Source organism: Mycteria americana, chromosome 7 (genome assembly GCF_035582795.1).
Source record: "Mycteria americana isolate JAX WOST 10 ecotype Jacksonville Zoo and Gardens chromosome 7, USCA_MyAme_1.0, whole genome shotgun sequence".
NCBI classification, from domain to species: domain Eukaryota; kingdom Metazoa; phylum Chordata; class Aves; order Ciconiiformes; family Ciconiidae; genus Mycteria; species Mycteria americana.
This window is the reverse complement of record NC_134371.1, coordinates 20,638,332-20,663,111: the sequence shown is the minus strand read 5'-3', so window position 1 is coordinate 20,663,111 and position 24,780 is coordinate 20,638,332. Positions and strand designations below refer to the sequence as shown.

General features: G+C 39.1%; 1 protein-coding gene across 9 annotated transcripts in view; it reads right to left on the bottom strand.

Moving 5' to 3' along the window:
- Positions 1-24,780, bottom strand: part of DOCK10 (dedicator of cytokinesis 10) — a 167,705-nt gene that overhangs the window by 70,731 nt on the left and 72,194 nt on the right. For 8 of the 9 annotated variants that reach the window (XM_075507331.1, XM_075507323.1, XM_075507326.1 and 5 more), the window contains exons 4-12: positions 17,615-17,697; positions 12,772-12,844; positions 12,315-12,449; positions 11,911-12,045; positions 6,932-7,115; positions 5,234-5,319; positions 2,979-3,062; positions 1,715-1,870; positions 23-244 (exon numbers count right to left, since the gene is read on the bottom strand). In XM_075507331.1, coding sequence (XP_075363446.1) covers positions 23-244; positions 1,715-1,870; positions 2,979-3,062; positions 5,234-5,319; positions 6,932-7,115; positions 11,911-12,045; positions 12,315-12,449; positions 12,772-12,844; positions 17,615-17,697 — 1,158 coding nt within the window. The remainder of the gene's footprint in view (positions 1-22; positions 245-1,714; positions 1,871-2,978; positions 3,063-5,233; positions 5,320-6,931; positions 7,116-11,910; positions 12,046-12,314; positions 12,450-12,771; positions 12,845-17,614; positions 17,698-24,780) is intronic. The other variant, XM_075507325.1, reaches the window with a different exon arrangement.

Genomic DNA, 24,780 nt, shown 5'->3' with positions numbered 1-24,780 from the left:
ATGCAAGTCACACATAGAATACCTGTTTTGGGTATTTCAGCCATTCTTCTGGGAACCCCTTGACCTGTGGTTCTTCCATTTCATTTGAGTCTATATTTTCAACAGTGCCATTTTCTAATGAAAATGAGGAACCTGAAATCATCTGTCTAACAAGTGTGTGGTTCAAATCCACATGAAAATCAGCAGAGATCTTCCTGCCATCCCTGACATCATACAGCGCCACACTCACAAAGAAAGGCTCTACCTGGAGAAAACACCAGAAACATAATATAGAGGTAACTGAGAGCAATGGGGTAAACTCTATCTTTTAATAGGTTCCTGCAGGTAGAAAAAAAGAAAGCAAACAAATATTATTTACAAATTATGAGATTCATTAAAAACACACGCTTACACACACCTCTGCCAAAGTTAGTTTCCAACCATGTGATTTCAGGGGCTTTTAAAGGTAGTTTGTTAACAATGTGCCAGAACAGTAATTGACAGCTAACTAGAAACTTGCAGAATAAAAACCAAATGTATTTGTCACAGATAATTATTACAGTAAATGAATAGAGCCCCGGAGAAACATGTTACAAGATTTTTAAAATATAGATTCAGAGTCATTATAAAAGAAAGAAGAGTGAGGGTGGGCTTTCCAGGGATCGTCAGAAATGCAGCACAAAGATGACAAATGTAAGTACATGAAAAATGTTGACTGGTACAAACACAAATGTGTGGGTGTATTATTCTGTGGGAAACACATGTTCTATTTTGCTAGGAATCCAAGAGCATTCAAACTGCTCTGACAGTACCCACTTATTCTATCGCATAGTACCAGGGAATTAAGTCCTATGACTGTAAGTAACCTCCAAAGAGCCTCCATAATTCTCATGAAGTAAATCAGTCTCAGAATAAGAAAACACCTTCTGAGCTGTCCAGAAATCAGAATCTTAAAACTTTGGAGATAAGGACCAACACATGGCAGGAACAATATTCTATGTTTTCTCAGCCTCTCTAGTGAATTACTGCATGCCCTTGGTACAGTTATCATGACTTCATTTAAACAGTTATTGCAGTCTGCCAAAACCAGTATTGATTACTAAAAAAAAAAAATAATAAAAAAAATCAATGCCTCATCTGTAATGTATGAAAGTTGAGTTGCCAGGATGCTAATTTCTCAAAACTTTCCTGCTGCAGAGGAGAACTAACTAAAAGCTATGTCTGCTACATCTCGCTTTTCCCTGCCCTTTTTTCTTAAAGTAAGAATAAGCAAAATTATCGGGTTTGTCCTGTTTTTAGCTGGGCTCTTGCACTAGATGAAGCATCCAGCCCTTTCTATTTTGCCTTCTCTTCTGTAATTTAATCTGCTTTGTTCCTGGTCTCCCTCTGAAAAACAAAAGAACAGTTCACCAGCAACTCATATTCAGTTGCCTCCCTACATAGGTCTTGGCAGTTTAAACTTGTTGTTCTTATAGCAATTGTTAAGAGTCCTCAAGGATTTTAACGTTTTTCATTGCCCATTGAACTGCAGCTAAAAGTCTACAATCTAAATCAGCTTCAAAATGTTTATTGAAAAGTTCATCAGTTTTATTATCCAATCCAAAGGGATGGCCAGAGAAGGAGGACTGAAGGCAGTATGTGTGCGTGATACAGCCTTCCTTTTACCTTCTCTTTCCAAAGTAACAAGTGCATGGGGAGGGGGAAAGAAAATTGCAGGGAAATAAGTAAAGCTTACATTGGTTGAAGGATCATTTTCATTTTCAGTAACACAGGCCTGGAGATTCAAACTGAGGGATTTGCACGTTACCAGGATGCTCTTTGCAGGCTTTTCTTCAAATGGCTTGATCACCGAGTTTGTCCCTGGAAACTCCTTTTTCTGAGGATTCAATGACTGAAATAAGTTGGGCGATTTGTTATACATGGGAAAAGCATGGCATTCCAAAACTAAGTAAGCTTTTTAAAGGTCTTTACAATCACTGAAGCATCTGAAAACCTCAAAAAGTCACTGCTGGTATCTTCACATTACCATAGTAAATGAGTATTATTCCTAATTTATAGATTAGGAAGCAAAGCAAAAAGATTGCCTGAGGACATATATAATGTCAGAGGCAGAATTAGAGTTCCAAGTTAGGTTTCCTACAGTTTTAGAACAGATTTTGTTCTTGTTTACTTACTGCTTCTGAAACTTTAGCTTTTAATTTCCTCATATAGATTAAACAGCCTCATATTTTCCGACTATAAAACCACATTTTAGGATTACATTTCAGACCTTTTCCCTTACTTATACACCACACCACTACTTCAATTTGCTTAATATTTTTAATAATGGCGCTACAGTTGATTGACAACAGGTTCAAGTCTGAATATATACTGATCCTGATTTTACTTAAGTCTTCTTTTTAACCAAAATAAAGTTTCCAGTTAAATCACCAACAAACGTACATTCAGTGCAAGGAATAACATTCTTTGAATCATGAACTCTGACACTAAATGATAAGCAAGCTGAAGACACAAAGAAAAGCAACCTGTACTTCCTACATTTCCAGCTAAACTTTTTTTCACATAGACAGCCTTTGCTACCTCCAACGGTACCTTCCCACTGCTTTTTATATCCATTCACGTTTTTGTAGTCAAATTCAGTGTAATGAATAACAATAAAAACACTGTTCTTGTAACATTCCCAGTCCAAGAGAAGGTTCTGCTCCTGGAATATTTTCAGTTTGCTTTAATGATTCAAAGCTTAGCTAGACTGGACTAGATGACCTCCAGATGTCACTTCCATCCTCACCCATTCTGTGATTAGATACAGGTAGAATCTATACAGAAATCTCTACGGACTAGAGATAGTTCCCCTCACCCTTCAAAGCTGAAGTCTTGGGTATACCCAGTTGTTTGCTGAACTCCAATCCACTCTGGTGGCTTAGCTAACCCAGTTAGCTCAGACCACATGTCTTCTAAAACTTTTAAGAACTTGAAAAAAAAAACCAACTTTCACTCACTGCTATATCAGGATCCAAAGAGAACAGATTTAGTCGCTCTGTATTCCGAGAGGCCTTCACTGTTTCTTCTGTTTCTGTGATGTACTGTGGTGACAGATAATAAATTAGTTTTCTGCACAAGAACAGAAATCCATAGAGTTGTTAGACTTCTAAATGAATGATCAATGTTTCACTTGTAACAACACTTCTCATTTCTGCAGTAGTAATCCCAAAGCACCTTCAAGCACTCTTTGAAGGTTATATGCTTGTGAAGCAGGGATTTTCAGGCCATGACATACTTCTAAGGAACATCTAAACAGATTAAGTAATTCAAGTTCATATATCCATTGTGTGAGACGTCAGAACGGTGGATCACTGAACTAAAATCCCTTTAGGGATTCCCAAGTCGAAGGAAAAAAAGCCCCAAAAACCAACCCCACAGAAAATCACTTGTGTCAGGGGGAGGGCAGAAAGGGGAGCACAAAAGTGCAGCTCAGCCTTACAGGTGGGCAGACACACAGATTGTATTGTGTCGCCCAAAGGTAAGGCTGGGAGTCCTCTCCCCATCCATCCTTCTGCCACAAGGCAGGATCAGTCAAACTCATTTTATTTCTGATGGACACATGCCTAAGCTAATAAAAAGCTCTCCGATAAAACCAACTGAACAACTTCCTGAAGCCACCTGGTGCTTTCCTACCCTGCCTTGTAAAAGTTTATCCTTACGTCTAACTTTGATAATTTTTTCCCCACTATTTAATCCCATTCATCCAACATATGAAGTACACCCTACCCATTCTCTTCCCCTTACAGATCCCTCACGATATCTTTGAAACCCTTTTTCTCAGTCTAAACATGCTCAATTCCTTCAGTCTTTCTTTGCACTTTGTCTTCCCTAACTTTTCTTTATTTTTTCAATCTCTGAACTATTAACAGAGTCCACAACTTTCCTGGTTGCCCAAGACGAAGTACAAACCTTAGCTGACTTGGCACAGGCTATGCTCTTGTTCAGGTCCCACTCAACATTTTGCATTTCTCACAATAGCATGACATTGCTGACACACATTAAGCAACAAGCAGAAGCAGCACAGTAAGACCAAGAGCTCTGTGTTCACTTCCTAACATGCCCCACCCATAGGCTGACTTGCAGAAGCAGGTCCTGATGTGTCCCTGGTGTACTGGTTTAGGTAGAGATGGGATCAGGAGATTTACATGCCATGGACTAGGGACAGGCCATAGATCACTGCTGCAGCCAGGCCTATAGAGCAAGGCGGGGGAAACAGGAATTAACCACATAAAGGGCAATCAAGCATTGTACAACATGCAGACCATCTATTTTAGCCTTGCAGGCCACCAGTACTCTTCGAGGTATCTTTCAGATACCTTTGAGATATCTGCATTAACTAAACCATTAGAAAGTATCTATCCACAGATGAGATGATCAGATACTACTGTTGTCCTAAACAAATAAACTCAGTTACATTTCACCTGGTTGGTTGGTTGTTTTGTTTTTATTTTGCATTTGTTGCTGTTTTTTTTTAAATTCTAGGTGACCATATATATGAATACAACCTACAGTAAAATGTAGACCAAATTCTGTCCTCATTTGCATATACAGCTTTCAGTTCAAATCTATGGGAGTAACATCCTCAAACAGCATTTGGCTGTGTAGATAGATAGTATCTGTAGTAGCTCACTGACAGAAGATTGCAAACAGATCATACATTCCTTTAAGAAAAGGCAGTGAAATATTTCCAATCTAGCTTTTCATGAAAAAGCTTCTTAGCACCATCGACAATTATCTCATCCATATGAAGCAGTTTATGAGATCCAAAGGACAAAACGCCTCCCCTGATACTACATGCATCTTTCATTGACATTACAGAAGGTGATGAGCAGTTCACAGCTTGTTTCCTTGCAAGTCACACAGGAAATCTTGGCTCTCCAAGGGCCAAGATCCTCTGAAATGCAGTTAAAGAGTAAATATTTCACAGATAACTGCAGGGACCAGACCCTTACTGACTTCACAGGTCTAAATCAAAGTACTCTAGGGAGCACTTACTTTCTTTACATCCAGTGGAGCTTTTCTCATTTAAACAAAGCCATCAGCTGTTCAGAAAGAAAATTATTCCTGTCATTCATCATGGCTCTAACAATCACAATGGGCTGTGCTATATTTTCAAACCTTTCACGATATTAGTGATCATCTATTGGCATGCATTTTTCACCTAGGTAGCGCTTTCCACTAAGCTTGTAAAGATAAGTATAACATCCATTACTTTTGCGAAGTCTGGGTGCAAGGTGTTCTCTGAAGAATCAGTCTCTTCTTGAGAGCAATCATAATTCACTGAAACTTCTGCAGGGTCTTGAAAAGAAGAAAAAAATATACAAACATTTTTATTACACTTGCTATTACCATTGGGTTAAAAAAAAAGGAAGGAAAATCTATCCCCATGCTATTTCTTTTTATTCCCTTTAGTATCATCAGGCTAACAAGTGGAAGAGATACTAATCTCTGTCCTCCTCAACCTCATCTCCCGCTGGTGCTTACTGTAACTTAGTTGATATTTAAGCTTTCAAACAAGAGGCCTGACTCTACTTAGTGAAATGTCTGACACATTCATCCATGACAAATATTCATGACCACAACAAAAACACCTTCCTTTGCTCTCTTGGTCCCATCTGAGGCAACACCAAGGGTTTATGTTAACTGAAAGATTTCGGACTCCCAGTAAAGCGAGTCTTCAGTGAGGCAGGCAGGACCTTACCCAATCTTTGGGAAGGGGAGGGATGCAGACTGGACTCCATGAGCTGCAAATCTATGGGTCCAGAGAACAGCACTATACAGCAATGCCTTTGCTTTACTTAGCTCACCAGGGACCGTTCTGCTTTCACTAGGTAATTCAGCCCAATGTGAAATAAGTCATTACAGCCATTTAGGGCTCTTCTGCCAAGAAAGCATTGTGCCTTTTGACAAGTTAACTCCATAGCACATTCCTGTTGCTTGTTATCAGGGTTTTTACCAGTAGAGACTTCTGTTTTCTGTTAGCCTTATGTCTTTGACCTTTATGCACATATTTCTTCCTGTTTCATTGATATCCCTTATGGGTAGGATTTCCAAAAGTACTTCTCTGATTCTGAAGCACAAGTCTCTTATGCCTCCAAATTATAAAACCATCTTTGGCTATATGAGGAGTATCTTGTCCCTCCAAAATCACAATTTATTATAAACACCAGGCTAAAGCCTTCAGTTAGCTCTGAACTTCCCCAAGATTCAGATGCATGTGGATTCAAAGCTTTCATTCAGCTCAGAGCACAAGCAGTTCAAATCTGTATTAAGGTTTCAAGTGTTTTCAGTCTTAGAATTTCAGCTGGGGTTCATCCAAACTGAACGTGGATTTATGATGTGGAAGAATGAGTTACTGCCACATGAAGAGTGCAGTATAACAGAGCATCCAATTCTTTCTTCCACAGTGAAAGCATATTAATACACAAACTCACAAAAGCAAGAAATGAAAAGCCAATAAGCTTCCAGGGAAAGAGCAATATACCACAGCTGGGATTTTTAATTATTAGCTCCAGATTTTTAAAGAAGAAAAAACGCTGGAAAAGAACTGATCTAACCTCTCTCCAGCACAAAACTCTTTAAAACCTTCAGACTCCCAAGACAGTAAAACACAAAGTACTAGCAAGATCATTGACAGAGAGGACTATACGTGAAAAAGAGCTGCATATGCAAAGCAGAGCCACGTTGCTACTGCTGACTTTGTGGGGAGCAGCCTTTTGAAAATGATCTGTGGGGAGTTAGCTGACATTGTTCAGCGACTGCCAAAAGACTGATGCTGCTTCATCAGAAATCAATAGACGCAGAATCCATTACAGACTCAGGCAGTTAAAATGATTCAATAGTGATATCTGAAGGTTCAATTTTTTGCATTTGATTAAAAAAAACAATGCAAGAGACTATTCACTCTTACCAAATTTCAGATCAGTGAGATCTGTACTTTTCCTCTCCTGAATGGTTCCCTCTGGATTTATTTGCAGGATTTTGTTGAGAGTGAAAATCCAGTCATCCATATCCTGCTCATTTTCAGCTGCCAGCACAAAGTATGTGAGGTCATTCATTTTCAACTCAAAGGCATGTTTCCTAAGCCTGTTATTCTGTTGGAACAAAAGGAAAAGAAAATGAACACTAGAACTAATTATAAAAAGGTACTGAAAAAGGCATCCATAAGATGGACTTGCATATGGCCACTCCTTAAAAATAACATTCAAGCAAAATTCAGTGGCTTTAAAGAAAATCCAAGTACTGTGATACTAACGCACATTTACGTCAATTTATTGTTGAGTCTTTGTGCATGTAAGATCTTCTATCGCCAAATATACATCTTCTATTTAGCCACAGAAATCTAAGACTATGGACAATAACAAATTGTCCGTAGGGCACTTCAAACTACCGTAGGGAATACCTCCCAAGGAGAGTAATGAAAGACCTCTGATGGCGAAGTACAGCATTGCTACATGAGTCGTAGTTGTCTCATGTAGAGAGAACACCTCTAAAGCCCAAGTCTTTACCTTGGGCTTAGCAGCACTCCAGACATTCAAAAAGATACTAAGTAGTGCTAAGCCATACGAATACTTGCTCAGTGGGAACAGGACTGAGTTCACCAAATTCAAACTAGCAAGCAAGCAATGTCAGCACATGGTCAAAGACTATTCCATCCCTGACTGCTGAGGTTGGACCTCAATAGGTCAAAGCTAATTGTGAACAATTTACAAAATCTTCTGGTTTGAAATATTGACAGATGCTGCTAACAAGCTACATAAAGCTAACAATTTAATGAAGTTAGAAACATTGTGGTTAGGATGACAACTTTTCTACATAATTTTGTTCTTTTTATATTTTTCTGAAACAGTTTCTGGATGATATGAGTCTAAACTTGGAATAGAGATTAACCAGTAAATCTCTCCAGAAGATTGCAATAGTACAAATTCCTCCACATGAAAAGATTACAATGGGTACTTCCCACTGCCACCCTTGTGTTAGAAGGATTTTAAAAACCACTAAGGAGATTTCAACAATTCTTTGCAGGAGGCAAAAGGTGAGGTATAGTGCTGTTCAGTCATTGCAATGCTATGCTTTTCAAGTATGGAATAAGAACCAATACCCAGTATACTGGCAACAGATTGAGTTCTGAGATCTGTTCTGTATCACCAGGTTTTACCTGCAGTAGATGGTTAATCCATCAATTTCTGTCATAAGATTAACAGGTGCTTAGTTACTGAAACAGCTCAATAAAATTAAACAAAATGATGTGATCAAATACAATGTGCTTCATTCCTCAAATTTATCAAATTAGTGAGGCTTTTATCTCTTAGTCTTGTGGAAGCAGTTGCATCGATTGTCTCTCCTCCTTGCTTAAATCTGAAAGAACACTGATGCATCCTACCCCCTATTACTTCATCAAACTTTTACAACCACTGACTATGGAAGACCGTTTCGTTTTCAATATTGCAGAAAATTGCCATCACTTTGTTGACACGTTAACCTTGGAGTGATGCTGACAATTGAAAAACAGTTAATCCATCCCATAACTGGCCACTTCACTCAATTTTATTTTTCTTCATTAACAGTCTCAAATAACATGAAAATGGTATCCTGTACTTCTACATACTATAACTACTTCTCAGTACAGTCCTATATCAACAAGTTAACTAAGAATAGCTTCTAAGCCAGATGGTGAGATGATAGCAATATTTTTATTTAAGAGGAACAGAGGCAAAATCTGATAGTGATTAGCAGAGGAGGAGACCAAGAACCCAAGACACTGACAATGAAGTTCCACGAACATTTTTTTTCCAGCAGCAGAGACGATTTAGAAGATTCCTACCCAATCTGTTGTTAATCACTTGCTCCAGTCCTTATATTACACGTCATGACCCAGCTCAGGAATCAGTTAAGACTGAACAACTTCTTCTGGAGCTACTCAGGTCAACAGAGTCCATCAAATCTTGGCTTTTCAAACTGACTTGGGATTGTGTGTGTGTATGTGCATGTGTGTGTGTTATTTTTTAGTTCTGCTACTGGAAATTCTCTTGGTAGGAAATAGTTTTCCTCTCAAGTACTTTATTGAGGTGTATATTCTTTCAGGGATATAAATTTTAGTTCACCCAACATAGGGTAAGAATAGGGTTGGGTTTTGTAGCAATTGGTTCTCGGGTGTCCAATATTTTTCTTGATCCTGAAATCACTCTACTCCTCCAATCACTGCATACACTCAAATTAATGTAAAACAAGGACTAAAATTTCACTGAAACCTGTTTTTACTGATATAACATGAGGGCTTGACCAAGAGCTAGAAGTTGAACAAAACTATGCCAAGAATCTTAGGTAGTGGCCGTTCAAAACTTTTAAAGCTAGATTATAAGTGGATTATGTATACCGATTTATGCACAATCTATAAAGAAAAAGGCTACGTTTCAATTTATCTTCAGAAAGTACAAACAGCATTAAAATGAATGCATTTCTTGTCTATATTATGTACTTCCCCTTACAGACATGGCCAAGATCTTTAAATCAGGTACTGTAACACTATTAGACATTATCTAATAGAGCAATATCTCTCGCATGCTGAATCTTAAGAACATTAGGGCAGGAAAACTTCAATATCCACTTTTCCATCTGCACTTCAGACTTCTGGCAAGCAGATGAGATCTACAGCAAAGCCTTTGTTTCAAATCTAAAGCCAACTATTTTCTTCCTGATCAGTTAACAGGAAAAAAAAAAACCCTACCATTTCTAAGTTTGCTTCTCTATAAGTCCTTCCATATGGTATGTGGACCTTGAGGTTGACTTGTAATCTTCAACACTTAATTTCAAGTTTAAAATTTCTTCCAGAAGGAAATAATACAAGATTCAAAAAGAAACTATGGATGAGCTATAAACGAAACATCAAGCTAAGTCTACTGCCTGCAGGGTCATTCTTCCAAAATAACAGAATTGTTTTGGAAGTATTCTGTATTTTATCTGGAGATGACTTCTCCAGGATGTTTACTACAATTTAGATATTCAACCTCTATCAAACAGGAACTCAAAGCCGTTCACAGAGAGTTAGATGATCTACAGTGGTATTAAAACTCATTAAATCAGAACTTTCACATCACAGTTTTCCTCTAAATCTTCAGTTTTACTCAACTCTTTCTCCACATTCTATGGTCTCCCTGTTTATGGCAACTCTAAGCCAGGTTTTGGTTTTCAGCCCTATGATTCTAAATTCATCGCAGACTTTGATAGCTGATGATACTTGCCCTATTACCCCTTTGGCTAAGACTCTCACTTCTTGCTAGTGAAGATAGCTCATAAATTTGTGCAACCCATTCTAAATGTCAGTCAAAGAACAATCACTAAAACTAGTGTCTGGGGGTAGGCGAGAGGAGAACATACAGTTCAAACGGTTTGGGACAATTTGCAGGAACACTGTAAATTTAGAAGGCAGCTGTCGAAGTTCAGGAGGAGGATTTCAAAGGTTTCTTGAGCTTTTTTATCACAGGTTAGTCAAAAAGGCCAGAAATCTTGCAGTCAACACATTTCTGCCATCATGGCGTGTCATCAGAAACAACACAGCAGAACAGTCACCCTCTGGGATAGCATTAAATCTGTACCTAAAACCACACTACAGGGATGTCCAGGGCTTAACTAGAGCTCTGGCCGAGACCCATCTTAAAAGAAAGCACGCACTGACAGCAAGCAGAAGCAAGCAGTAATTTCTAACCAGGATTTCTGTATAAGAATCTCCTCTATGGCTTCTGCAACACTTCCAAGCTACCTGTTAGGGTCTTTCAAGCCAATGGGCTGACACAGGCAAACATAATTGTCCTTCTACGTATTTATCTCCATCCTGTCCTACACCTGTTTGAAAAAAGAAACACCCTTTTGAACTACACAGGGGAAACAGTCATTCCCTACAGAGCTGGGTACTTTCCTGGGTGCAGGAACGAGGTTCTGCAGGGGGCTGTCAGCAAATATTTGTTCCCAAAGCAAATTACTCAGTGATTATTTTTCTTGCTCCAAAAGGCCTGTTTAGGGGTAAAGGAGAGACTTCCCAAGTGACAAAAGCTTGTGTTTATCAGGGGTCTTCCCTTGCATTACCTGAAAGGTTTCTTTCAAAGCAACCCTCAAATCAGTCTGCACTAGCGCTGTTACGAATCTTTACTGGTTAAGTAGTAACGAATGAAGTATAGCTAAAAAAAAGGAATTTCCTTATTTAGTGACACAGGGGGGTAGATCAATCACAGTAACACACTATTCGAGATAACATCTTGTTTAGAATGGAAAAAAGGAAAAAAAAAGAGAAATACATTAATAGAATTAGAGAAAAGGCAGAGGAAGAAGGGGGAAAAAAATCTAAGAACTCAGTCTTAGGGGGAACAAAAATAAAAGGTGGTGTCAGACATTTCTGGCTATTTATTTTTCCAAGCCACAATAAACAATAAGGGTCTGTCCTACCTGCTGCCCTTAAGACTCTCTATCACCTCCAAAAGTGATGATCTTCAAGGAGGCTCAGGATACAGGATTAATTTACCATTTGCCCAACAGCCAATGCTTTATAACTTGAGTCTCTTTAACCCACAACAAGCAAGCATGCCCTTAGTAAGCATGAGGTAAAATCTGGCAGCTAAGAAAATAATTTCAGTGAAAAGAAACATTTTATGATATTTTTTCTCATGTGTGCCGTGCGCAAAGAGCATATGCATGATCTGCTAGTATAATTCAACTGTGGTTTTTGTAACCTGTCAGTCTGAGCACTTGCACCATTTTAAAGAGCAAAACTAATGGTGTCTTCATTTAATGAAACTGCTAATGAGACCAGTATTCCATTAATGTATGCATTCTTCTACTTGCCTTTTAAAATTTATCTGACACCCAAACAAAACAATGAAAGAAATTGAAACTTACCTGTACGACTCCTGTACAAGAATCCAAGAAAATGCATCCCTTTGGCTCCTTTGATATTTTTTCATCTTTATAAAAATTCATAATATATGAGTTATCCGACAACTGTGTCAGCTGGAAGTAGCGCTTTTTGAATGACTGAAGTGTGGGGGGGAAAAGAATGACAATTGTTGTACCACAAATTATTTTCACTGATACTTTATTCACAGGGTTTAGATAACAGGCAACCCCTAACTGCACTTCAATTGCACTGTTTTGCAGACAATTGCAATATTACTTTACTATCATTTAAAGCAATGTAATCAAACCTGAGATATAAGGAGCTAAATGACAATGGCAAACAAGTGTGCCTCTGCGGGGGATATAAATCCAAATGGAACAAAGAAAGAATAATGCTGCTCCCTTACCCGAACGGTAATGCTATTGTTTACAGTGCTGTTGAAATTCCCTTTATAAAGCCATCCAGACTTGTAAACTCCTGCTGCTAATCCTCCTCCTCCACCACCACCACCACCTTTTGAAGATGAGTGGGATGTTGTATCCTGTATGAAAGACATGATTAATATTGTATGGACTTGCTTTTTGAATTCTAGGACAAAAGAAAACTGTAACTTGTGAATAACTGCTTGACAACAAATAATCATCCTTTCATTCCTTTTAAAATAAGATGTTATTAATATGCCTGCTGTGCACATGATGACGTAAGAGACAAAGCTGTTCCACTAATTTCAGAGTTATTTAAAATATGAAATGTTTTATAGGAGACAACAAGCCTCCGTTATCATTCTTTATCTGATATTAAAGCAATAAATAACTCTCACCGATGGGGAAAAAAAAAACAACCCCAAAAAACAGAATACATACTTCATCCTTATCCACATCTTCGTGATCGATTTCAAAGGAATGTGATGGCAGTTTCTCTGGTCTACAGTCATTTCTGGGAGGGAAGGAAAAATGTCTTTAATGTTTTTTTTTTTTTTTTTTTAAATAATCATGTACCTGCTCTTTCAGGGAGGCAACCATCCCAAGCCCCCATGACATCTTCAGTACACCTATTGCTATTACCTCCTTTAAAATTCACGACAGTTTCAAAATGCAGCTTTTTTTCCTAAGCCCCATATATTTTTTTTTTCAACACTATGAAGTTGCAACAGTTCTATACAAATGATGAGATACCACTTCTTGTTCCCTTCACTGTTCTTTCACCACAACAGGTAACATAACCCAAACAGTTTCCAAAGAGATATCCCATTTAAGGCTGTCAAATGAATGAAATTAGAAAAAGCTATTAAAGTGTTCAATCAAGAACATTCAGCTTAAAGCTTCTACATTTCTTCAGTATTTCAAGATATTTTTTACTATTCAATATGATGAGCCTTAAAGTAATTTTTAAAATACACTGATGTCTTTTTGATGTGGTGCCATTTAAGATCTTCATATTGTGGACTTAAAACCAAAACTGAATATGAAAAAGCAAAGCACTTAAGCACTTGCTTCATTTTAAGCACATAAGTAATTGTACTTAGGCCCAGAGTACTTCGCAAATTGCAAGATTAAACCTTAAGTAACAGCCAAATACACATGATAACAGTTCAAAGATATTTTTAAATGGAGAAAAAAAAAGATTTTTCTGTGGCCTGAGAAATACCAACATTGTTTTCAAATTCCTGAAGACTTCAAATCTCAGTTTTGAAATCTTCAGTTATCATATGAAAACCTACAAAAGTTGTCATGCTAAAAGCCATCATTCATCAGGAAGACCAACTTTTCCAGAACTTACTTTCATCTACCCAGCATGAGAATGGGAACAGAGCAACACTACTCTCTACCATCCAAGTAAGCAAATCCAAACAGAAGTTGAGAAACCACAGACTCCTCAGCTAGTTTCCTCTCTTGACTTAGTGAACTTTAGCCCACACTAGCACTTAATGTTAAATGTCACTAATTAAAAAAAAAAAAAAGTGGTAACTTTGACCCTTTTCATTTTCTATTCATTCATACACAAGTTACAGATTAGGAAGATTAGAGTAATGAGCAATACCTAGCTCCTCTTCACTTTCCCTATTTCCAAGTCAGTGTTCTCATGACGTAACTACCCCACCGCAACCTAAATCAGCATTTCAGCAGAGCCAGGAGAACCGAGTGAACACATAACACAGGAGTGTTTTATTCTCTGTTTTAGTTTGTTCTGGTTTGGTGTTTATTTAATGTAAACAACTGATCAATATTTTGAATAAAAGGAACATTTGCAATCTATTGACATCTTTGACGTCTGTAAAAGTGCTAATATTCAGAATATTTGTGATGGAAATCCATTGCAGGTTTTCCAATGCAACCAAGGGCAGCTGTTAAAAATTCTTACCCAAATACTCCCTTCCCACCCAAAAGAACCCCAAAGCAAAAATCTCAAGCCAAATCCCACCTTTTATAAAAAACACCATTCAAGCCTTCACATTTTTAGACAAAAACCCTATGGACTTATTCATTATTCAGAGCTAAAAGTGCACTGCAGTGCTCTTGGGGTGATGTGTAGGCAGACTGACCGATGCCCTCTGGCCACACATGAACAGATAACATCACTGCACACATTTGATTGAGGATCTGTACCAGTAACAGGAAGAGTTAGTCAGCTACTGAAAAAAAAAAAAACCAAAACAAAGCCCCAACCCTAATGCCCTTGATGCTAGTGGGGAGGGGAAGGAGGAGTCAGAAATCTGCTGGATTAGCGGGGTGCCAACCCCTCACCATATGACACAGCAACTCTGCCCTGCTCTGCCGCTCCATGGCCAGAGTGTGATCCTGTCCCATTAAACCACAGCCCCTCCACAAGCCTGGGTACATGGGTGAGTTTCTTAGAAAGAAGGAAATCCTTCTGTCCTCTCAGCAGAGCTATAAAAGAGATAGAAAAGGACAGACCACTACTGCTTCAGGTGTCAAGATCTCACTGACCACCCATGAAACACTCATCCACTCAGACCTGTGTCATTCTCCATAGAAGAGGTTTTTCCCTTCCTTGGATGGGAATCCTTTTGGGCACGCTCCTCATCATTCTAGGTCAGGTAGATAAAGCGTGGTAAGGACATGATCCTGTTTGGTATACTATATCCTGTTTTTCTCTGCCTGCTGCCTCTTCAGACCCATATGAAGATGCAGAATGCCAAGAAACCAGACCTGAAGTATCTACCAAATTTTCCAGGTTTCCTATAAATGACAGCAAAAACTTTGCTAATGACTATTTCTGTTCCCAGACACACTGTCACCACAGCACACACTAAGCAACCCATTCTTCCTCCACTCTTCCACTTGCTCAAGAAGCAAGAACACACCAGCACAAAGCATAAAAAATGGTGTAAAAAGAGGTAGTGAGAGCTCACAGAGAGGAATTTAATGGGTAGAAAGACCTGAGAAAAACCTCAGAGGAGGAACACACTCAAAGAAAAACTAAAGCAATTGCTAAACATTTTGGTCATGTTGTGCACATGTCGTTGAGCTCTTCCCTGGTGCCACAGCACTACTTCTGTGGAATTGCACCATGGACACGTTGAGCCCTCGCTGCCTGCCCCAGGTGGCTGGCATCACATTGCAGCTGCTTCCCAATCAGAAAGGGTCAGTATTCAGAAAAAGTAGCTTCGATATCTGATAAAAATCTGATACACCATGCAGCCATTACTTGACATGTTATATGACTGTGTGAAACAGCACAGCATGGCCTCACATACAAACAAGTATGAAGTCCTTCAGCATTGCTGAAGGCTGCTGAATCCCAATTTGTGTGTTTCTAAATAGGAAAGCCCACAGGAAGGTTCAGCACACCCTCAGTGAACGAAAGTACTTTAGCCATAGTTCAATCTGGTATTGTAAATGATGTTCCTTTCTCATGATGCAAAGCTAAATGCTTAACACTTATCCAATCTTCCCCAATACAACAGTTTCCTATAAAGGAATTGATACAACAATATGCTCAAATTTCTGATAGTGTGACAGCAGTTTTGCACAAATGAAACAAAAAACTGTGGAAACTGGGCATCCAGAGCTATCAACAGTGAGATACAATACTACGACAAGGACATATCAAGCCACTTTATTTTTAATGAGGCAATTTAGTCTAAAACACTGAACTTCATAACATGCACGTCCAATCAAGGTCCATTGATGTTGAAAAGGCTGGAAATGGTATGAAATGAGGTGGACTCCAAACCAGCTCTGTTTAAGGTATGTTAAGCTCAAAAGCCATGGCAACTTTCAGCAAACAAAATACAGACACTCCTGCTATAGCTTTGCTTCTGAAACATCAACCAGTGCTACATCCAAACCATTCCTGAGTGCTATGTTCTGATACAAGACAAAACAAGATCTCTTGTTTTGTTATAATCCTCTACGCAAGGGGGGAAGAAAGTAAGATGTGAGACACCATAACATCCCTGGAGCAAATCATGAAACTCATGAAAGCAAATCATATTAAGCACTGTATTAAAATAACCTTCACAGAAGATGATACATGTAATCAGCTAAAATGTACTTTTGTGCAGAGTAATGCAACCACGTCTGTCAAATAGAGTGAAGATGCTTAAGGTTAAATGGAAAACTGCTGTGCGGCAAACATTTTTCTTGAGCACTAAATGCATTAATTTTCTAAAACAATCAGTGCACTGGGTACTTAAGAAAAGGTATGTTTATAATCTCTGATTAGCAAAACTGCTCTTAATGGCTTTTTGTACTACCATATCCACTGTTCATAAAAATACCAACATACAAGAGAGAATGCAGATCTGAGGGAAGGCTTGCAGCACAAAACCCTCTGAACACAGCATCTAAAGGGACCATAAGAATCAGTTTATCGATTCCTGCAACAATATGTTTAGTTAGTACTAGCTTCCATCCAACCCAAGCCTGGAGCACCGATTCCTGCGTTATGTGCACGTAATAACCTTTTTCATCCAGTATCATGATTTTAATGCCTTGAATTCCAGGAAAGCAGGCGGTAACACAGCTTGTTTGGGCATTCAGTGATTTCATTAACTACTCCTTAAAATAGTCCTCAGGGCACAGGATACAAGCCTGCCAGAAACAGGAGCATGGGTAGAAACTCACGCATGAAGGAATGAGCACAAAATTCTTAATTTCTTTCCACTCAAGTCGAGGAACTTGTTCCTTCTCCTCCCAGCACCTTTACATTGATTCTAATGTACTGCCTCCAAGCCCAGAACGGATGCCCGCTTACCCAGACACCTGCACATTTCTGCAGCCTTGTATCACCAGTGCTGCACCAGCGTGTGCTGTACACATGGCACCCAGTTCTTCTGTACAGTGCAGCTATAAAGCACTAAGTGAAATCCTACTCCTCTGTTATATAGAGTAACTAAAAGGAGAATTAATCCCAGTTAAAGGTGAGTGACATTTATGCATTATTAAGGAAAACAGAAAGCCAGCTTTCCTGTATCAACTGTGCTTTGAATACGCAAATACACTTCTAAGGATTTGAATCAGCACTAATAGAGTTTGTTGATACTAGTGAATTCTGCAGAGTCTTGAACTTTTGCTAAAGGACCTTTTCTTCCCCTTTTTAAAAATGCAAGGCACTATAAATACGGTAAAACAAGCAGAGCATGTAAGACAAAGGGAAGTGCAAATATGGACAAAGCTCAGCAAAATGACACAAACCTAATAGGAAAAAAATTTAAAAAGAAGAACTTATGCTAGATCTTACTGTGGTAAGTGTCGAAAGTCGTCTGAATACTGTTCATATTTGTAGTTCACAACATGCCACTGGGAACTGTAGTATTTACAAGCCTAAAGAGAAAAAACACAAACAACAACAATAGAATTACTACAACTATTTAGACTCAAGAAGGCTAGAGAACTGAGGTCCTTTGTGCTTTTCTTTTATAGCTGGGTGCACAGTTCTTAAAGGAAAGTCAGTCATATGTTTCCACATTTTGAAGCACAATTTCCCTTTTAAATCAAATGCACTGAATCATACAAGATGGAGGAGGGGGCTGATAGCAATTTAACATGCTTTACTGATTGTCATCTACTCCGTAGGAAGCATCATTAAATTATAATGCTGCTGCCTCAAAAGACACTACGTAGTTTAGGCCTGACTTTCTCCATGGACATTATACATTTTTTGTTTGCATGCTGTTTCATTTGCTAAGCCTGCCATTGTAAATATATTTGCCCTACTCTTTTTATTGCCCCTTGTTGCAGCACAAGTCCTCTACCTCTTGTTCTGCCCTTAAGGATTGATCTTTAAACTCTTAACAACATTCAGGAATATATTAATAGACTATAATTTCTCACCAGAGTCTCATTTTCCCTTCCATGCTGAATTTGCTCAGCCATCTCATCATCTCCTTGTAGTTTTTATTTTCTGAAAAACTTCTTGCTGGTTTTGCTTTCATCTTTTGAAATTGTTTTTAATATATCAATCTCCCTTAAATAAGGGAACCAGACCTGAACAAAGACTATACTGAAGGGCTTTGCTATGCTGTCAAATAGACCAGAATAACTGTGCGATTTACTCGATGCAGAACTTTTATCAATGCAATTAAACACAACATGACATTTTTAAAGGTGACAAGATGCATGAAATATGTACAGTTATTGATAAGGTTCACGGGTACAAGAAAAATGACACAATGTCAGAATTTCCAGTGATTCTTGCTACAGAGTGCAAAATGCACACTGATACTTATACAGTATGCTGAAGATTCTACCCCAGTATTGTATTATTTTCTCCCCACACTCCACCTGGAGCAAAAACTGAGATGGACTGAAAACTTAAAGGTGGTGCTTCTGAATTACTCAGCATTGGCTTAACAAATCTCCTTTCTAAATCTTGTATAAAACATGCAGAGTATGTTGCTACAAATTAATTTAGGAAGTCATCTTGGATATGGTCACAGTCTTCTGTGACAGCTTGCTTTGTTTTAGAGTATGGAAAAGGCAGCAAGGAAGTGGATGCGCATTTATAGGCAGTTCTCTCCCACCCTGACACTGAACTGAGTAGTTCAGCACAAGCAAAGCCAGTCTGCAGTAAACACATTCCATGTGGATCTAGCATCTACTTTCTGGTCTGACATAAACCTTCATTATCTTACAGGATACAGAATAAAGTGTAACCATTAGACAATATAAAATAATCACATATTCTCTGAGAATGAACATAATACTATAGCATTATAACTGACTAACTCTGCACCCTGCAGGGTCAGGTCTAAAGCCTTCCCCTGACAACCATTCCTACACCACTGCAACATTGTTTGCTCTTTGCCTTTGAATAGAAAAAAAACCCCACCACCCAAGAACAACTTTTCTGTTTTGTGAATCTTCATAAAACGACTTGGTCACTCTCATGTTTGTGTGATCTAAGTTTTAGTTAAAACTATTTGATAGTCACCTGGCCTGTAAGAATACTGTTACAAAAGCAACATGCACTCTGTTCTACATGAGCCAATGAAAAGCTCATTCATTTAATGTTGTGCAGATGAGCACAGACCCTCCGATTCACACTTCACTTGCTTTCTACTTGGCAAACGTAAACCAACTGAACCTTCTACAGAAAGGACCACTTTTTCCCTGTGGTACTTGCATTACCAAGTATTCTACTTAACAGATGCAACGGAAGCCCACAGAGAATTCTCAACACAGGCTTTTATTGCAAACATTATAGGCTAATGTGTTCAAAAAAACAGTTGTGAATAACATATAGAGCAGGCCACAGTATTTTAGCTTATAATGATAAAGGTTTATTGTGCTCCTCCAAGAAAAAGCTAATCAAAGTAAAAATCAAAGGGGACAAGCAGCACATTCAAGCATCATTCAATAAATTCACCAAAGGCAAACCAATTCAGTGCAACAGCTAACGCTGCTCTTGAACTAGCTTGTTGTGGCTATCCATTGTAAAGTAGATCGAGTTTTAAAAAAAAAAAAAGTTACAGCATTTTTGCTTCAGAATATCCCAACTAAAAATCAAATACTTCTGCCGGCTGTACTGACTTTTAATGATTTTATTTTTTTTTAATTGGAAATTATTATTGGAATTTTGATTTTAGCAATGAGGAAATATACCAGCGAACCTGATTTGAGGAGCAAGAAAAACCTTTCTAGAGGCAGAGATTTCATCAAGAGGCCAGAGCTGGATCCTACTGTTCCTGGCAAAGAGTGGAGGCACCAGTGCAGGGGCTGTTGAGCTCAAGTGGACTGTGGGGGAGGAAAAAATATAGACGGAGAAATGGAAGCTTTGGGATGTGGGAGGGTTGGCACACGTTTGCATGAACTTTCCTACTGCACTGTTGACCAGGCAGGCTGCACAGCCCATTCCCAAAGGCCCTATCAAATTCAGGTAATTTCTTTTCTTTTTTCTTGTTGCCCAGCTGGCCTAATTTTTCCTTAGAGAGACAAACAATCCTGCAAGCTTTTTCCACCTGTAACTTCTTAGCTCTGGTTCTGGCGATGACAGCATGATGGCTACCACAGTGAAAGAGGCACTTAAAAAAGATTTACCCTGTAATGCAAATGAACCTTTTGGAGAAAAGAAAAAAAAAAAAGAAAAGAGAATGGGAAGTGAGAGAAATGCAAATGAGGCAAACACCTTGAAACATTTGAAAGCAACTCCCCAGCTTATATTGTCTCTAAGATAGCGCTAGGTATGTGGTCTTCGGAAATACAGATGGCACATATGATAAAAGTAATTTGTGGAACTGGAGTTCTTGCAGAGAGACTGCATGCACAGAGCAATCCTGCCACCTCATTCACCCTTGAAGAGCAGCTATTTCTGAGGTGGAAAGCAGGAGATGTTGAACAGGGAAGGGCAAGCCCATGCAAGAGCTTGGAAACAGAAAGGAAAGACCTTCCAGAGCTGCACATGGCCGCAGTGCTAAAGGGGAAGCTGCAGAGATGGCTCTGTGCTCTGCCCCATGACTGGGGACATGCATGGCACTGCTTATAAAGCCTTCCCAACCGCTTCTCCCTCCTGTGACCTCTGCTGCAACAACCAAAGGCAGGGTGCGGGGATTTGGGAAGGTGCAAGGCAGTGTGATCACCCTGGCTTGAAATTCAGCCCTCCACCCCAGGCCTACCCCTGCTCCCTTACGCCTGCAACAAGCATGGCAGCATCACAACTAGCTGCTAGCAACCTAGACCTTCATTTTGGGGCTCTTGAAGCTGTTTCCAAATTAACACAGTTCACACGTATAGTAAAGTCCAGTGATACAGCAGTGTAACAAACCAAAACATTAAAAAACACTATTATTTTAAAGTATTAAACATTTTTAAAAAGTATTTACCTCTGGTGCTATCAAAAGACCCACAGTCCTTTACTAATGTATGTCATTGTCCTGACACTACAGTTCTTTAAAGTACTGAAAGCACTTAGATTTTGAAGTTGGGGAAATCTACACTATGATGAGCAATAATAAAACTTTCTTTGTGACATTTATCAACAGGAGTTCCCATTTTAATTTGACTTTGAAATATGTAAGAGCAATGCAGATTAACCTGTAAATAAAAAAGCCTCAGAAATCAACTGTATGGACACACAACCACTTTCAGTAGTTACATGGAAGGCTGTCGCTCTTTTAACATTATGATTAATAAGACTCACGTTTAATAATTACTTACAGATCCTGTAGACACAACCTGCAAAATCTCAAATAAAAAAATCCCCCAGATGAATGGCGAGGGCTCTAAAAACTTACTACAAGTGACAACTCCAACTTCTGTATCTAGAAAATCTACACAGGAAAGTTAAGAGGCACCCACATGAATACTGTACTATAGCAGACAAAATGAACTACATCATCCATCAAATGAAATTTCAATACTCTTACACTGTTACTTCATTTTGATGTAGTGCTTTTCAGCCAGCATGCTGCTCCAAGGATGAAGTGTGAGGACTACAATTACACCCACAAATGAAAAGGAGCCAACACTGGGGTGCAGGAAAGCTCAGTCTCAACAGCTCTCCCCAGCAAGCTCGTTTCTTCATTGTCCTCATCTTCAAGAGTCATTTCCATAAGTTAAAACACCACAATTTGACATCAAATATAGATAGAGTCACTAAACAGGTTTAAGTAATGCTGCATGTGCAGAGTGCTGTTAGTATACTCCATTCTGGGTTTACCTCAGGCCCCCTTACTCGATGTGCTGGCAGATGCCAGGTGTCGCACGCAGGACACAATCAGGTCACGCATGCCATTAATAACTGGCCTCTGTTCCCAGGCTTTTTCCAACGGGTTGCTAAGATGACGACTGCCTAGATGTCTGTGATTTGAAAGAAGCAATTTGCTCTACAATGACTTTTAAAACTACAAGCATGCTCAAACACAGCTCAAGAGTGCCAGCAGATTTCTGAAGGAGACAGGCCTGACTTGAACCTATGCAAGTTGGCCCTTTGATAATACTAACAAGGCCCAAAGCAGCCCATCTGCACAACAGCAGGCAATCTACCTCAGTCACCAGTAAGAAGCGCACAGCAGAACGACGGTAGCAATAGGATTTTAAGAACGCAATGTGAACTCCACCACCTGAGCTAGAATATGGATGAGACCACCAGTGATGGCACTTGTGAGCTGATCCAAGGCCCAGCAAGTCACCAAAGGAGCCATTCCTGTAGCAGCCACCGCCGCTGGATCAGACTCCTGAAGCAAAAAGAGTGGGTCAGAAGGTACCTGGTCTACCTGGGAGGGCGGGATGAGACAACTTCTTAAAGGTCCCTCTGGGCTTATTTTCCACAATGACACTGCATAACCTAGGGAAGCTCCTGCAGCAAGCTGCTCTGTCCTCCTTTCTCCCCTGCACAGCTCCCGGCACACCCCTCCTCATTCATGGGGCCAGCCCCTCTGCAAACATGCTTCCCAAAAAACATATCCAAGTAGCACCTATCATTTTTGGAGGGATCATCTGGCTTAAACTCATTTAAGAAAGGACAGGTGACAGCTAATATTTATTTACTTTCTGGATTTTTTTTTTCATATATACCTAAAGTTTCATTCATATAGATACACACAGTAGTATGCACGTGTATGTATATGCATGCATGCTTTCTGAAAATACTGACTTGGTGCAAACCAATATGGGATTAAATATGTTGCAATTAGACAGCTTAAGTTCCGCAAACTAAATATAACTCTGAATTGCAAAATGCACTGTCCCCTTATATTTCCAAATGAAATGTGGGAAAAATCCCAAGGAGGCATCTGATCTGCATATTCAGGAATACAGAGTTGGGAAAGGTGATATTAGGAATGTTTTCACTGTCCAAAAGGAAGAATTTTATTTTGTTTCTTGTGGAGTGAATGTTTTATTTGCCAAAATTATAGACCATGAGGACAATGCCGACTGGCATAAATACATGCAGCAGACTCTGTGAGGAGTGAGAAAATTCAGAATTTGGGAAGAAACAGCATGGTACAGTACAGAATTCAAGGAAGTCAGGAATACTTAGAAAAAATAAACACTGAAGACAATTTTATTCTGGCTTTAAAAGTTTCTGGAAACTTTTATTTTCTTGGAACCTAATTTAGTTACTCAAGCTCCTCCCGCCTAAGAAAACTTAAGGTGGAAAAATCCACAAGGAAAATATCCTAAGATGACTACAGGTACAGGAATGATCGATTCACAAAGTATTACCTTTAGCATATACCTAACAATGATGTATAAATTAGTAAAGGGACTCAGATATAAATCAATCATAAAATGTAAAATATTTATTCTCTTTGCATCCTACAGAAAATATTTAGTTATCAAAGGACTATTTATTTATTCAAGTCACCTTATTTTTTTTAATTTTCATTTTACAGTTTCAGCAGAAAGGAGGTTAGACATCTTATTTAAAGTAAGCTCTTCTGCCTCACCCATTATCATAACATCTGAACATCACCAACAGTGAAAGTTTTTAGTTACTGAGGAATCTAAACGCAGTATTAAGAGAACTGAATTAGACAACTAGAGGCACAAACCTTCCACTATAGGTGGACAGCATCAAACGCTATCCATACTGAAAGCTTTCCTCAGCAATATCAGCCTCATCTTTCTTCATCTGGCTTGTCAGCATTTCTGCATCCATAAACTAATATTGCACAGGCAATCAAGTCATCCTGGCGTGCCTGTAAGTACTGCTTATGATCACTTGAGCAAAGGGAATCTGATCAAATCCCTAAGCTGTCATATGTATGGATTTTGGTAAGGGCTGGGGAAAAAAACCTGATCCTTGAAGGACTCTAGCAATGAAAGAGCTAGAGGGGGAAGTAAAGCCTTCCTACTATCACCAGTAGGAAACAAATGCCCAGGAAGAGACAGACAGGGTTTTAAGGCATTATCACAGACTTCTGACAACCCTTTCAAATGACCTAGCAGTACCTTATAGACAAGACCATCTGACCACCACCAAATGTCCAGAAGGATGAGACAGCAGATCATGGATCTGAGCTCTTGAACTAGTTTCAGTACCATGTCCTCACCCTGCGCCATATGAAGAAAATTAGGTTCACCTTCAACAGCAGACCCTTCATCTGTAGTTAACTGACTTGCTCTGTGCCTTCGTGTCGCAACTTGTTAAACTACTGAGGTGCTGTAATGTACACTAATGGTCAGAGATAGCTGTTACCACCTATGGGGAACACCAAAATGGCTTCAGCGAGATGAAGCTGTACATTGCCTTTGTATAGCTTCCCCAGCAGTCCAGTCAGGAATTAGGCACTTGATCCTGGGTTGTAACAAGTACAGCTGACCAACAGATAGTCAAGTATGTACAAGATGGACGCCTTCACTGTTCATGATATCATAGTATATTGGAAGAAACAGAAGACTCCTTCACTGAGTAAAGTGTTGGCTTTTTCACAGCTCCAAAAAAGAAGTGTAGGTCACAAACTC